General features: G+C 50.2%; 2 protein-coding genes across 2 annotated transcripts in view; one reads left to right on the forward strand and one right to left on the reverse strand.

Annotated features, from left to right (window-relative positions):
* UPF1 (UPF1 RNA helicase and ATPase) overlaps positions 1–15,637 on the reverse strand; it is a 309,167-nt gene that overhangs the window by 56,151 nt on the left and 237,379 nt on the right. The window lies entirely within an intron of this gene.
* Positions 10,986–15,637, forward strand: part of COMP (cartilage oligomeric matrix protein) — a 30,151-nt gene continuing 25,499 nt past the window's right edge. The window contains exons 1-2 of the mRNA XM_056844529.1: positions 10,986–11,067; positions 14,122–14,173. Coding sequence (XP_056700507.1) covers positions 11,002–11,067; positions 14,122–14,173 — 118 coding nt within the window. The 5' untranslated portion in view covers positions 10,986–11,001. The remainder of the gene's footprint in view (positions 11,068–14,121; positions 14,174–15,637) is intronic.

Consider the following 15,637-nt stretch of genomic DNA (forward strand, 5'->3'; position numbering starts at 1 on the left):
CCAATGTACGCAGAAGTGCTTAGGAAAGAACACACGGCTGAAACAGATCCTTGGCTTTGCATTTCTCTCAGGAAAGTCCCTTCCCCTGGAGAGAAACGGTGAGCTGATGTGGTGGAGGCAACCGTCCAGAGCCGAAAGCAAATGAAGTCTCTGTGGCAGAAGCAAAAACCAGCAAATGAGTGGTGGACATCTTGGGGCGAAGGCAAGCGTGGTCAGACAGGAGCTACAGCCCTGCTTCGAAGAAGAGGGGTGGAGCTGCGTCAGACCTATGAGCTGTTTGCCCTTCCGTTCCTGGGCGCATCAAGCTCTGCGTTACAACAGTGGCTTTGGAGAGCCTTTCAAGTTCCCTGACCCAGCCGGAGAACGGCGCAAGTTCCTTTTCCAAGGAAAACACAAGGAAGCGAGTGATCTCACCCTGTTGGGACGCCGTGTGCTCACAAAACCATCCGTAGGGGCCATCTGTTGGCCGCCAGGTCCAGAATGCTGCCGATACTCCTACCGCAGGCAAGAGAGAGAGAGAGAGAGAGAGAGAGAAAGAGAAAATAACTTCCAGATCCTCCTTGGAGGCAGGAGAAATCGCCTCCTGTTACCAAAAAAAAGAGGAAAAAAATAACTTCTGCAGAACTTCATCTTGAGATTTTTTTTCCATCCTATTTCCCGTTGAAAGAACACACGAACACATGAAGCTGCCTTCTACAGAATCAGTCCCTTGGTCCATCCAAGTCAGTATTGTCTACTCAGACCGGCAGTGGCTCTCCAGGGTCTCAGGCGGAGGTCTTTCACATCACCTACTGACCGGTCCTTTTAACTGGAGATGCCGGGGATTGAGTTTCAAATTTCAAATACCTTTATTGGCATAGTACAATTTGCAGTATATAAAAGGATAAAAGTTAAAATAAAATAAAATTAATATAAATCATTCCTTAATGTTGTGATTCTACTTTCGACTAGATTCCCATTGGTTGACTGCTATCGTCAGAAATTTTGCCACGTTTCCGGTTATCTCAGGATCCTTATCTGCTAATATCTCAGGATCCTTATCAGCTAATAGTTTGTGAAGTATTTTCGTGTTTGATACAGGACAATGATTAGCACATTACCTTTGATACTTTTTTCAGGACAATGATTCAGCTCAAACCCAACCCCTTTCTGACTATATATTACTCTTCCTACACACTTGACACTGAGAGACACTGTCCTTCAGTGTTACTCCTCTGAAGATGCCTGCCACAGCTGCTGGCGAAACGTCAGGAAAGAAAATACCAAGACCACGGTTACACAGCCCGGATAACCTACAAGAACCAATATTTTTGTGTTATTTGAGAAGTTTGAAACTATAGGTTTTATGAAGTTTCCTCTTGGGGAATCATAAAGATGGCAGTCCAAAAGAATATGAGACAGGGAGTCAGGGCATCCTACGCCACATCCGCAGACTCTTTCTGCGTAAGGTGTTTTCAGGAATCTGCCACGGAGGATCGCCGAAGGCAATGTGTTTGTCCTAGCTTGCATAAAGACTTTCCTGAGTTTAGGATTGAGCCTGGGGCCTCCTGCGTGTCGAGCAGATGCTCTACCACTGAGCCACCACCTCCTTGAGAGGCCGAGGGAAGGTGGCCTGAGCTAGCGACTGATTCATGATAGACGTCACGGGCTCATTAATATCGTCCTTGCATGATTTTAGCAGCGAGGATGGGCAACGACACAGTGTGTGAGTAGTGGCTTTCGCCAATCCCAGGATCTTGCCAACCTCCACCATGGAAACTGGGTCAACATGGTCCATCAATAGACCAGGCGACATATTAGGGGAGAGCCAGTGTGGTGTAGTGGATAGGAGCAGCGGACTCTAATCTGGTGAGCCGGGTTGGTTTCCCCACTCCTCCACATGAAGCCAGCTGGGTGACCTTGGGCCAGTCACAGTTCTCTCCCAACTCTCTCAGCCCCACCTACCTTACAAGTTGTCTGTTCTGGGGAGGGGAAGGGAAGGTTTGATTCTCCTTAAAAAAGATAGAGAAAGTCAGCTTATAAAGACCAACTCTTCTTCTTCTTCTTCAGCCAGGGAAGGAGAAAGCCCAACAGCAACATGTAGCAGAAGCCCCTCCAAATGAAACTCTGCCATTTGTATGGGTTGCCAGGTCCCTCTTCGCCACCGGCGGGAGGTATTTGGGGGCGGAGCCTGAGGAGGGCGGGGTTTGGGGAAGGGAGGGACTTCAATGCCATAGAGTCCAATGGCCAAAGCGGCCATTTTCTCCGGGGGAACTGATCTCTGTCGGCTGGAGATCAGTTGTAATAGCAGGAGATCTCCAGCTAGTACCTGGAGGTTGGCAACACTAGCCATTTGGAAGGCAAAGTGGAACCAGAGGAGGAGCAAGAGGTCTTTTATGGAAGCAATCAGAGTCTGTGAAGTTTCTGCAGAGGTGCAGAAACATAGATATCCACTTCAACGCCATTTCCACATCCGCTTGCCTTAGGGATAGGGTTGCCAGGTCCCTCTTCGCCACCGGCGGGAGGTTTTTGGGGCGGAGCCTGAGGAGGGTGGGTTTGGGGAGGGACTTTAATGCCATAGAGTCCAATGGCCAAACAAGCAGCCATTTTCTCCAGGTGAACTGATCTCTGTCAGTTGTAAAGCAGGAGATCTCCAGCTAGTACCTGGCTGTTGGCAACCCTACTTAGGGTAGTGGTTTTGCGCAAAACCACAAAGACCCCCCTTCTCTCTTTTGCCTGGCCTCTGACCTTCCATTTGAGGCTGGGCATTCTCCCCCCTCCCCAAGCGAACAATTAATACCCAGCTTGGATGGAGGGGGGGTGGGAAATGCACTTTCCATGCGACCTCGTTTTTATTGGCTTTGGGATCGACCTTTCCAGTTTTTGAGACATCGTTTCCCCCCCCCCCTTTAATGCTGGGCTTTCGGTTTGGCCGACGCGTCCCGCCGGCGGTTCCGTTCTCCCAAGGCCCAGGCCGGGCTCCTAATGTGAATTCCTGTCGGGATGATCTAACAAGAGTGCTTTCTGTGCTCTCGCGCCTTCATTCCAGGGTTATGACACATCGCCCCTTGTGGGTCGTCCCCCCCCCCAGCCTCAAAACAAATAGATTAAAAATAAAATAAGGCTTCTTTTGAAGTGATGCATCTCTCAGGAGACCTCCGCTAGGCAGGAATTCATCAAACCGTACAGTTTAATTGCACAATAAAACAAGCCAGCAGTGCGTTTCAGGAGGAAAAGAAAACTGTGGTTTGCCACTCTCCCAACGATCCTAGGGAATCCTGCAGAACTCTGAGTCCCGCTTTCCTCCTTCTTTGCAGAAGGCTGAATTAACATGTGGAACTCACTGCCACTGGATATAGTGATGGATACTAGGATAGCAGGGCCATCCTAAGCAAAGTTACACCTTTGGACTTGTAATAGAGTTGCCAGGTCCCTCTTTGCCACCAGCGGGAGGTATTTGGGGTGGAGCCTGAGGAGGGCGGGGTTTGGGGAGGGGAGGGACATCAATGCCATAGAGTCCAATTGTCAAAGGGGCCATTTTCTCCAGGTGAACTGATCTCTATCGACTGGAGACCAGTTGTAACAGCAGGAGACCTCCAGCTAGTACCTGGAGGTTGGCAACCCTAACTTGGAAGGGAATAACTCCGCCAGGATACTATGGTAGATGGCTTGAACAGGGGGTGAGACAAATTCCTGGAGGACAGGCCCATTGACGGCTACTAACCAGAATGGCTAAATTGAACCTCCACGTTCCAGGGAAGTCAATTCTGAGTTTCAGTTGTGAGGGAGGAGAGTTGTGAAAACAGTTTTGACCTTGGGGGACTTGAGATGGTCTGATCCCACAGGGCTCCATTGCTGCTTCCTCCTCCTCCGGTGCACAGCCTGCATGGTGTAGTGGTTAAGAGCGGTGGTTTGGAGCAGCGGACTCTAATTTGGAGAACCGGTTTGATTCCCCACTCTGCCACATGAAGCCAGCTGGGTGACCTTGGGCTAGTCACAGCTCTCTTAGAGCTCTCTCAGCCCCACCTACCTCACAGGGGGTCTGTTGTGGGGGGAGGAAGGGAAGGTGATTGTAAGCCGGTTTGATTCTTCCTTAAGTGGTAGAGAAAGTCAGCATATAAAAACAAACTCTTCTTCCTCTTCTTCCTCCTCCTCCTCCCCCCTCCCATTGCAAACCCTTGTTAGCTGTGAACATTCACACTGGCAAATCTGGGTTTGTTTGTGGTTACTTCCCGCGCACTGACAGATTCTCCTTGCAATTCTCATCGCCCCTGTTCCCGGTGGGTATCTGTTGAGTGCGCTTTCCTCCCACCCTTCCTCCAAAGAGCTCAGAGCAGAGCACCTGGGCCTCCTCCCCCATTCTATCTTCTCAACAACCCTGCGAGGTAGGCTACGCTGAGAAAGAGAGAGAGAGAGAGCAGCCGGCCTATGAGGAGGCTTAAAAGCTTCTTGGCCCAACAGGGACATGAAGCCAGGTTGCCTAACACACTAACCCAGGGGTCTCAAAACTGCGGCTCCAGAGCCGCATGCGGCTCTTTGGCCCGTTGAGTGTGGCTCTCCGAACTTGGTTCAGAGCCCCTGCTCTTGTGCCCGCTTGCGCCAGCAGCCAGGCTGCAGAGTCGGCGCGCCTGAGAGAGAGAGAGAGTGGGTAAGCGAGCGCGCTGTCTCTCCCCCCCACCCGCCGTGGAGAATGGCCGGGTCCCCCTTTCCCTTGCCCTCAATGGTTGGGAGGCTAAAGCCTCCCGTCCCCTCTAGCCGCGCGATTGCTGGGCGGCTCAGCGGTTTCTGCCCCCCCCCCCGCCTATCAGCTGTTGGGCGGGGCGGGCTTCCTTTGGTAGACCTGGCCTCCGGCTGAGTCCCATTGGGAGGCTATGTCTACCCACTGGCTTTCTTGGCGGTAGACCTGTTAGGGGGAAAAAGTCTCCCTTCAGAGGCCAGGTCTACCAATTGGCTTCTATGGGCCTCCGGAGGCCAGGTCTACTGCCAAGAAAGCCAATGGGTAGACCTGGCCTCCCAATGGGACTCAGCTGGAGGCCAGGTCTACCAATTGGCTTTTATGGCTGTAGACCAGGCCTCCAGACGAGGACTCCGGACGGGGAGGGGGAAATGGCAGGGACTTACAATTTAATTTTTATCAATAAATAAGATCACTATTAAGTATGATATCAAGTTTTATTCAGTGTACCTATAGTTTAATTAAAACTTAAAACTTTAATTAAAGTTTATTAAGTTAATAAACAGTGTACCTACCTATATAGTTTAAGTTTAAGAAATTTGGCTCTCAAAAGAAATCTCAATCGTTGTACTGTTGATATTTGGCTCTTTTGACTAATGAGTTTGCCGACCCCTGCACTAACCCAACGCACCACATCGTCTCTCTGTTTGCAAAGTTTCTGAAATTAAGGTCCCTGCCGCCCTAAGAGGAATAGGAGAGGCCAAGGTAACTGGGGAGGGGGTGTGAGCAAAGGTCAGGGGGCAGCGTCGCAGCGAAAGGGTTGCTCAGCAAAGGCGGTCGGCTTTAATGCTGGCATTTCTTTTTGCAAGCAGTAAAACAAAACACCCACCCACATCACAGCATCTCCTGATGGCTTTCGCACACTGTTTATTTTTGTAACTTAATTTCTCCGCCGCCCCCCCTCCCCGCACACCGGGAGCCAGTAATGACGTCCAGCATCCGAGGGAATAAGACCTTCCGAGGAAGGAATGCGGCTTCACAAGTAGAGACCCGCAGGGGCTGTGCGGAGGCAGGCAGGCAGACCTCGCAGGTGAGAAGAAGAGACTCCCCTGCAAGAAGATCTCCTCCAGCATCTGACCATGACGGGCATCTCGGGCTGGGTCCTCCTGTTGAGCGCATGTCGCTTCGCAGCAAGCCAGATGCCAGGGGGAAGAGGTAGGTTGGGGGTTTTTTGCTCCCCTCCTAACAGGAGCGACCCATCAGGGACGGTGGCTCTCTAGGCTCTCCTTTCGTCTCCCCATCCTAGCGGTGAAAAGTCCTGTCAAGTCACATCTTCAAGTCCTTGAAGGGCTGTCATAGAGAGGAGGGTGCCGAGTTGTTTTCTGTTGCCCCAGAAGGTCGGACCAGAACCAACAGGTTGAAATTAAATCAAAAGAGTTTCCATCAAGACATTAGGGAGAATTTTCTAACAGTCAGAGCGGTTCCTCCGTGGAACAGGCTTCCTCGGGAGGTGGTGGGCTCTCCTTCCCTGGAGGTTTTTAAGCAGAGGCTAGATGGCCATCTGTCAGCATGCTGATTCTGCGACCTTAGGCAGTTTATGAGAGGGAGGGAATCTTGGCCATCTTCTGGGCATGGAGTAGGGGGTCACTGGGTGTGTGTGTGTGGGGAGATAGTTGTGAATTTCCTGCATTGTGCAGGGGGTTGGACTAGATGACCCTGGTGGTCCCTTCCAACTCTATGATTCTATGATCACGGCAGCCCCGTATGGTTTTCAAGGCAGGAGACATTGAGGGGTGGTTTGCCACCGCCTGCCTCTGCGTAGAGACCCTTGACTTCCTTGTGAAATCAGGCTGGCATGGGCCATCCAGGTCAGGGCAAGAGACTAACGGAGGTGTTTTGCCATTGCCTGCCTCTGCTTAGCGACCCTGGCCTTCCTCGGTGGTCTCCCATCCAAATCCTAACCAGGACTGACCCTGCTTAGCTTCTGAGATCTGATGAGATCAGGTCAGCCTGGGCAATCGAGGTCAGGGCAGACACAAGCCTGGGGTCTTCCATTGCCTGCCTCTGCACAGCAATGCTTCTATTCCTTGAGAGCCAGCGTGGTGTAGTAGTTAAGGGCGGTGGTTTGGAGCGGTAGACACTGGTCTGGAGAACTGGGCTTGATTCCCCCACTCCTCCACATGAGTGGAGTGACCTTGTGCTAGTCACAGCTCTCTCAGCCTCACCTACCTCACAGGGTGTCTGTTGTGGGGAGGGGAAGGGAAGGTGATTGTAAGCCGGTTTGATTCTTCCTTAAGTAGTAGAGAAAGTCGGCATCTAAAAACCAACTCTTCTTCTTCTTGATGGTCTCCCATCCAAATACTAACCAGGGCTGACTCTGCTGAGCTTCCGAAATCTGACACAATCAGGCTAGCCTGCGCCGTTGTAGTCTTACATCTTGCAAAAACCCTCTGGGAAAGGGGAGAAATGCTCAGAGGTTTACAATATTCACACACAATATGGAAAGAGTAGGGAAAAGTCTTCTCCCGTGATCTCTGGACTCGGTGGGAGGGGTGCCATTTGCTTAAACTAAAGTGATCCCTGGCAGGGCCGAGACAGCGAACGTTCCCTTCCTCCCCAGCCCAACACAAAATGTACCTAGGGAACTCACTGCTGCACAGTGCAGTGACAGCTAGCACTTTAAAAAGCCAACATCCTGGAGGAGAGGACTATCAATGGGTATAAGAGCAAGGTGGAGTTTCCATGTTTAGAGGCAGTATACCCTGGAATAGTAGATTGTGAGGATAATCAAGGTGGGGAGAGATTGATGTCTTCATGCTTTGCTTGTAAGTATCTGAACAGTTGATCTGGGAAAGCGTTTGCTGAACTAAAATGGACCTTTAGTTTCATCCCGCAAAACTCTGAATATTCTTCTTGTTACATCTAATGCCCTTGAATTACTGCTGTTTTAGCCGACGGCCGCCTCTTTGCCCCTCACTGACGTAGGAAGTTTTTCTGTGGGTACTGGAAAACTTTTCTGTTTTGCCTCGGTTGGTCGGAGGGCTTTGGAGAGGGGGGGCTGCGTAAGGGACTGCCAGCTTCTTTCCCTCCCGTGGCTCCTGTGCCTTTAATGGCCATATGATGGGAAGCAGAAATTCAGCAGGCGAAATGCTTCTCAGCACAGGCCAGGTTGCCTTAGCTGCAAAAGCTCCACCCCTGCAGAATTTCTCAAAGGCACAGGAGCCTGCCTGGGGCAAAAAGTTGGCAACCGTCGGTGGTGGTGTTAGGACACGGAAACGCTCCTTTCTTCTCTTCAGTTTCCCTTTCTGTCTTGCTTTATTACTATTGTTATTGTGATTTGCCATCAAGCTGAGTTATGGTGACCCCGTAGGGTTTTCAAGGCAAGAGACGTCCAGAGGTGGTTTTGCCATTGCCTGCCTCTGCGTAGCGACCCTGGAATTCCTTGGGGGTCTCTCTCCCAAGTACTAACCAGGGCCGACCCTGCTTAGCTTCTGAGATCAGGCTAGCCAGGTCAGGGATATGTATGTATGTATTTAAAGTCTCTGCAATAAATTGAACTGGAAGAAATCGGGCTAGCCGATTTTAAATATATACATACATTATAAATATATTTTAAATACTGAGGAACTGTGGCTCAGTGGTAGAGCATCTTCTTGGCATGCAGAAGGTCCCAGGTTCAATCCCTGGCAGCATCTCCAGTTAAAGGGACCAGGCAGGTAGGTGATGTGAAAGACCCCTGCCTGAGATCCTGGAGAGCCATGGAGAGGGGCCGTGGCTCAGTGGCAGAGCATCTGCTTGGCATGCAGAAGGTCCCTGGTTCAATCCCCGGCATCTCCAGTTAAAGGGACTAGGCGAGTAGGTGATGTGAAAGACCTCTGCCTGAGACCCTGGAGAGCCGCTGCCCGTCTGAGTAGACAATACTGACTTGGATGGACCGAGGGTCTGATTCAGTATAAGGCAGCTTCATGTGTGTTCGTGTATGTACATACATATGCAGCAGGAAAAGAGGAAGACCCAACAAGAGATGGATGGACTCAATAAAGGAAGCCACAGCCCTCAATTTGCAAGATCTGAACAAGGCTGTCAAAGATAGGACATTTTGGAGGACTTTCATAGGGTCGCCATGAGTCGGAAGCGACTTAACGGCACTTAACACACACATATATGTGTGTTTGTGTGTCTGTTTATATATATATATATGTAGTGGTTAAGAGTGACAGACTCTAATCTGGAGAAACGGGGTTGGTTTCCCCACTCCTCCACATGAAGCCTGCTGGGTGACCTTGGGCTAGTCACAGTTCTCTTCGAGCTCTCTCAGCCGGCATGGAGGCAGGCAATGGCAAACTGCCTCTGAAGGCCTGTTGCCTCGAAAACCCTATGAGGTCGCCGTAAGTCGGCTGAGACTTGATGGCGCTTTCCTCCACCACGTGTACATATGTGTATGTTTAAAATCTCTGCAGTAAATTGAATTGGAAGGGAAAGAAAGAATTCTGACAAGCATGGGGTTGGTGGACTGAAGCAGCCGGATTGAGCTCAGCTCCGGCACAGAAAGGCCAAAATTTCTGACCCACACCTGTCCCAGGAGAGCGGTTGGCCTCAAAGTAGGGTTGCCAGGTATCCCCTGGCCATCAGTGGGGGATAGAAGAAGAAGAAGAGTTGGTTTTTATATGCTGACTTTCTCTACCACTTAAGGGAGAATCAAACCGGCTGACAAAAACCTTCCCTTCTCCCCCACCAAGAGTCACCCTGTGAGGTAGGTGGGGCTGAGAGAGCTGTGACTTGCCCAAGGTCATCCAGCTGGCTTCATGTGTAGGAGCAGGGAAACAAATCCAGTTCACCAGATTAGCCTCCGCCGCTCATGTGGAGGAGTGGGGGAATCAAACCCCGTTCTCCAGATCAGGGTCCACCAAGCCAAACCACGGCTCTTAACCACTACACCGCACTGGATAGGGGGGTCGGGTTGCCAGATCAAGGCTGGGGAAACTCCTGGAGATTTGGGAATGGAGCCTGGGGAGGACAGGGACCTCAGTGGGGTACAACGCCATAGAGTCCACCCTCCAAAGCAGCCATTTTCTCCTGGGGAACTGATCTTGGTCACCTGGAGATCATCTGTAATAGCGGGAGATCTCCAGGTGCCAACTGGAGGTTGGCAATGCTACCTTACAAAGAGGAGAGCCCCAGTTACCTGGAGGGACGTTTGCAAATAATCAGGGGGCTGTGGCTCAGTGGCAGAGCATCTGCTTGGCACGCAGAAGGTCCCAGGTTCAATCCCTGGCATCTCCAGTTAAAGGGACTAGGCAGGTAGGTGAAGTGAAAGACCTCCGCCTGAGACCCTGGAGAGCCATGGAGAGGGGCTGTGGCTCAGTGGTAAAGCAACTGCTTGGCACGCAGAAGGTCCCCGGTTCAACCCCCGGCATCTCCAGTTAAATGATCTGGCAGTAGGTGATGTGAAAGACCTTTCTCTGCCTGAGACACCAGAGAGCCGCTGCCGGTCTGAGTGAACAATACTGACCTTGATGGACCCAGGGTCTGATTCAGCATAAGGCAGCTTGATGGGTTTTCATCTGATTAATTTAGGCAGTTGATTGGTGGAGCTTTGAGTTCAGGACCCAGATTAGCTTTTTAAATAGTGATCCTGTCACAAGAAACAAGAGAAGGAAGATTAACTGAGGCTTTCTTTTCATCTAGCGGCAAATCAGCTTTAGAGTCAGCTTGTTGTTTTTGTTCTAAATATTCCATCTTTTTTTTTTAAAGGCATCTACTTTGAGATGTTTTACCAAAAATAGGTTTAGTGCAAATCTCAACGTTGTAGTCTATTAATTTGTCAGTTCAAAGGCAAAGTAGCTTTCTCTGAAATGGCAGGAGACCAGGAAACCCTTCGAGACTAACAGTTTTTAAAACAAAATCCCTGTTCTGGGATTCATGGCCACATCACAGGGGAGAGGCTGTGGCTCAGTGGCAGAACATCCGCTTGGCATGCAGAAGGTCCCAGGTTCAATCCCCGGCATCTCCAGTTAAAGGGACCAGGCAAGTAGGTGATGTGAAAGACCCCTGCCTGAGACCCCGGGGAGCCATGCAGAGGGACCGTGGCTCAGTGGTAGATCATCTGCTCGACGTGCAGAAAGGTCCCAGGTTCAATCCCCGGCATCTCCAGTTAAAGGGACTAGGCAAGTAGGTGATGTGAAAGACCTCTGCCTGAGACCCTGGAGAGCCGCTCCCAGCCTGAGTAGACAATACTGACTTTGATGGACCAAGGGTCTGATTCAGTAGAAGGCAGCTTCACGTGTTCATGTATCTTTGGAAAACTCCGGCTCTTTACCATTGCAGGAGGCGACGTTTCACCCCAGATGCTGTCGGAGATGAGAGAAACGAACCAGGTGCTGAGAGAAATCACAGAGCTCCTGAAACAGCAGGTAAGGCCGGGGAAGGCCGATGTGGGTCGCGTCCATCATTCTTTTCACCAGACAGCCATCAGAAAACCCAAACTCCACAACGCAGGCGAGCCCAGGTCCAAACCTCCTCTGCAAACGGAGCCTGTTATTTACAAGTTCTACAAAAGCAATGCCAACATACCCACAAAAAAACAACAACCCATCCTTATTTAGGTTGGAGACTCCACCTTCGCACGGAGCGACTGATGTTCTTTCCAAGTGGGATATGTCTGGCCCTGGTTGGAGGATTTTTCTCCCACGCAGCCGCTTGTTATGTTTGTCTTAGCTTCACGGCACAATGATGAGGATTAGAAACTTGCGAAAGAAATTAAAAAAGCAAGAATTCCACCTACCCCCACACACCCCCACACACTGGTGCTTAACTTGGGGCTTGCAAGTAGGGTTGCCAACCTCCAGGTGGTGGCTGGAGGTCTCCGGGAATTACAACTTCAAGTCACAGAGATCAGTTCACCTGGAGAAAATGGCTTCTTGGGAAGTGGACTCTATGGCATCATTAGGGTCGCCAGGTCCCTCTTTGCCACCAGTGGGAGGTTTTGGGGGCAGAGCCTGAGGAGGGCGGGGTTTGGGGAGGGACTTCAGTGCCATAGAGTCCAATTGCCAAAGCGGCCGTTTTTCTCCAGGTGAACTGATCTCTGTGACTTGAAGTTGTAATTCCAGGAGATCTCCAGCCACCACCTGGAGATTAGTTGGAAAGGAAACAGTACTCAACTCTATATGCAAAAATTTCAAAAGTGTATTACAGTACAGTGAATATGACAGTGGAGTGCAAACAAAAGCTTATAAACAACCTAAACAAAAATAAACATAAAACATAAAGTTCATCAATTGAGTCCAAATGACTTCTAGAAGATATAAACTCTCATTTATACTCCATTGGAACTTGCATATATCTTGATGCTTAATTTTCTAAAGATCAAGTGATTTCTAAAGATTAAGTGATTTTCAAGTGCACTTGAAAATATCTCGAGGAACTTAGAGACCAAAAGAACTTTGCTAAGGAAAGCTGCAGCCCTTAGTTTGGCGCCCTAAAACTTCAATCATACAGGCTGAAGAAGCATTATATGCGAAAAACGTTTCTAAAAATTCCGGAAGGCGTTTTCCATCTTTACCTACCTTCAACAAGGAATCAAGAAATCACTTGATCTTTAGAAAATTAAGCATCAAGATACATGCAAGTTCCAATGGACTATAAATGAGATTTTATATCTTCTAGATATAATCATTTGGACTCAATTGATGAACTTTATGTTTTATGTTTATTTTTGTTTAGGTTGTTTATAAGCTTTTGTTTGCACTCCACTGTCATATTCACTGCATTGTAAAACACTTTTGATATTTTTGCATATAGAGTTGAGTACTGTTTCCTTTCCAACTGATTACCGTACAGTACAGGTGATTTTTTGTATTAGACCGCCTGGAGATTGGCAACCCTAGGCATTATACCCCTCTGAAGTAGGGATGCCAGCCTCAAGGTGGGACCTGGGGATCCCCCAGAATTACAGCTCATCTCTAGAGCACAGAGATAAATTCTCCTGGAGAAAAAGGATGCTTTGGAGGGTGGACTCAGTGGCATCGTACCCCACTAAGGTCCCTGCCTCCCCTGGCTCTGTACTTACATCTCCAGGAGTTTCCTAATCGACATGTGGCAACCCAACCCCCCCCATCCCCTGCCGGTGGCCGGGGGGGGGGACGTGGCAACCCTACTCTGTGGTCCCTCCCCTTCTCAGGCTCCACCCACAAAATCTCCAGTTATTTCCCAACCTGGCCACCCCGCTTGCAAGTCATTCCTGGGGAATTCCACACATGGCTTCCTGTCTAGGATGTAGGGTTGCCAGGGTCCCTCTTTGCTACCGGCGGGAGGTTTTGGGCAGAGCCAGAGGAGGGCGGGGTTTGGGGAGGGGAGGGACTTCAATCCCATAGAGTCCAATTGCCCAAAGGGGCCATTTTTTCCAGGTGAACTGATCTCTATCGGCTGGAGATCTGCGTACCTGGAGGTTGGCAACCTTACTAGGATGTCAGAGGAATGGACGCGGGGGGGACACTGATGTAGTAAGACGCAGAAGGATCACAAACTGAACACGGGTGAAGGAGTTCGGGGCTCCCCAGATCCCTGGTAGCCAAAGAGAACAGCCGTGCTCGGAGGCACTCTGGATATTGGATGCTGGGGGCCGAACACCAGGGGACGTTTCTCCTCTTGGCAGATTCCCAGAGGACCTGGGCCCCACTGATGTTTGGAAAAGGATCCCGCGACACCCCTTCCCATATGCCTTCTGGACCAAACAGCATGGGGAGGGGGTTGAAACTGAAGCTCTGCATTCCAACCCACCACCCCTGCCAGCGATCTGGAAAACCAGATGCAGTCTCTGTGCCAGCTGAAGCAGAGAGCAGCCCCCCCCCCCCAAGGGGGAGGTCTTGCCATGTCCAGGAAGAAGAAGAGCTGGTTTTTATATGCCGACTTTCTTTGCCACTTAGGGAAGAAACAAACTGGCTTACAGTCACAGTTCTCTCCGAAGTCTCTCAGCCCCACCTACCTCACAAGGTGTCTGTTGTGGGGAGGGGAAGGCGATTGTAAGCCAGTTTGAGTCTCCCTTAAGTGGTAGAGAAAGTTGGCATATAAAGAACAACTCCTCCTCCTCTTCTTCTTCTCCTCCTCCTCCTCCAATCTGGAGAACCGGGTTCGATTCCCCACTCCTCCACGAGTGGTGGAGGCTAATTTGGTGAACTGGATTTGTTTCCCCACTCCTCCACACGAAGCCAGCTGGGTGACCTTGGGCTAGTCACAGCTCTCTTAGAGCTCTCTCTGCCCCACCTACCTCACAGGGTGTCTATTGTGGGGTGCGGAAGGGAAGGCGATTGTAAGCCGCTTTGATTCTCCTTAAAAGGTAGAGAAAGTCGGCATATAAAAACCAACTCTTCTTCTTCAACATTTTCAGTGCTTGTTTTTTTAAGCTTTGGCTCACAAACGCCAAAGAATATAACCTCCACCCCCCTCCCCTACATTTTACACTTTCCTAGATCAAGGAAATCACATTCTTGAAGAACACCGTGATGGAGTGTGACGCTTGCGGTGAGTGATCCATTGTTAAGTTTGTGTGTTGGGTTATTGGTTTAGGGTGGGGGGTAACGAAAAGGGAAAGAAGGAGGCCGCGTCTGGGAAATGCAGCTAATGAGAACATAAGAACATAAGAAAGGCCCTGCTGGATCACACCAAGGCCCATCAGGTCCAGCAGTCTGTTCACACAGCTGCCAACCAGGTGCCTCTAGGAAGCCCACAAATAAGACGACTGCAGCAGCATTTATCCTGCCTGTGTTCCAAAGCTCCTAATACAATAAGCCTGCTCCTCTGCTAACTGGAGAGAACAGGGCATGCATCATGGCTAGTGTCCATTTTGACTACTAGTCATTGATAGCCCCATCCTCCATAAGAACATAAGAGAAGCCCTGATGGATCAGACCAAGGCCCATCAAGTCCAGCAGTCTGTTCACACAGCGGCCAACCAGGGGCCTCCAGGAAGCCCACAAGCAAGACGACTGCAGCAGCACCGTCCTGCTTGTGTTTCACAGCACCACATATTATAATAGGTCTACTCCACTGATCCTGGAGAGAATAGGGATGCATCATGACTAGCATCCATTTTGACTAGTAGCCATGGATAGCCGTCTCCTCCATTAACATGTCCACTCCCCTGTTGAAGCCTCCCAAGTTGGCAGCCATCACCACATCCTGGGGCAGGGAGTCCCACAGTTTAACTGTGCGTTGTGTGAAGAAGTACTTCCTTTTATCTGTTTTGAATCTCTGCCCCCCTCCAGTTTCAGCAGATGACCCTGCGTTTTGGCATTATGAGAGAGGGAGAGAAAAGCTTCTCCCTGTCCACTCTCTCCACACCATGCATAATTTGGTAGACCTTGATCATGTCTCCCCTTAACCATATGCATCATAACTAGTATCCATTTTGGCCAGTAGCCTTGGATAGCCATGTCCTCCATCAGAACATAAGGAAAGCCCTGCTGGATCAGACCCAGGCCCATCAAGTCCAGCAGTCTGTTCACACAGCGGCCGACCAGTCTCTCTGGCAGTTCAGCGACGGCAGCTGTTGCTCATGGCAGAGAATCCCATACCACCGGCGTCAAGAGTACAAGACAGTGCTTGTATTTGCATTACGGAAAATTGATTTAAACTGGTATTTGCAGCCCACACAACCACCCCCACCCTTGCAACTGCAAGGATCTTTAATAAAAAGATCTACTCATCCATCCTCACTAAACTGCAGTTCCTAGGATCTTTGGAGGGGAGAGACAGGACAGTAAAAGTAGTTACAAAACATGGGCCTTTTCCACATTCTCGCCCGATTCCTGATTTTTCTTAGCAGTTGATCCACAAGCGGTGGAATAGGTTTGAGCAGGGGGCTCTTCGGCATGCCTGCGGGCCCGGGCATTTTCACAGTTGTGGAGTCAGTTCCACACGGGCCGCAGATAATCAGGGTTTTCAAGGGAGGGTGCGGTCGTCATCGGTGGTGGCTACATAGGGTTG

The sequence above is a fragment of the Euleptes europaea genome, chromosome 2 (genome assembly GCF_029931775.1).
Source record: "Euleptes europaea isolate rEulEur1 chromosome 2, rEulEur1.hap1, whole genome shotgun sequence".
NCBI classification, from domain to species: Eukaryota; Metazoa; Chordata; class Lepidosauria; order Squamata; family Sphaerodactylidae; genus Euleptes; species Euleptes europaea.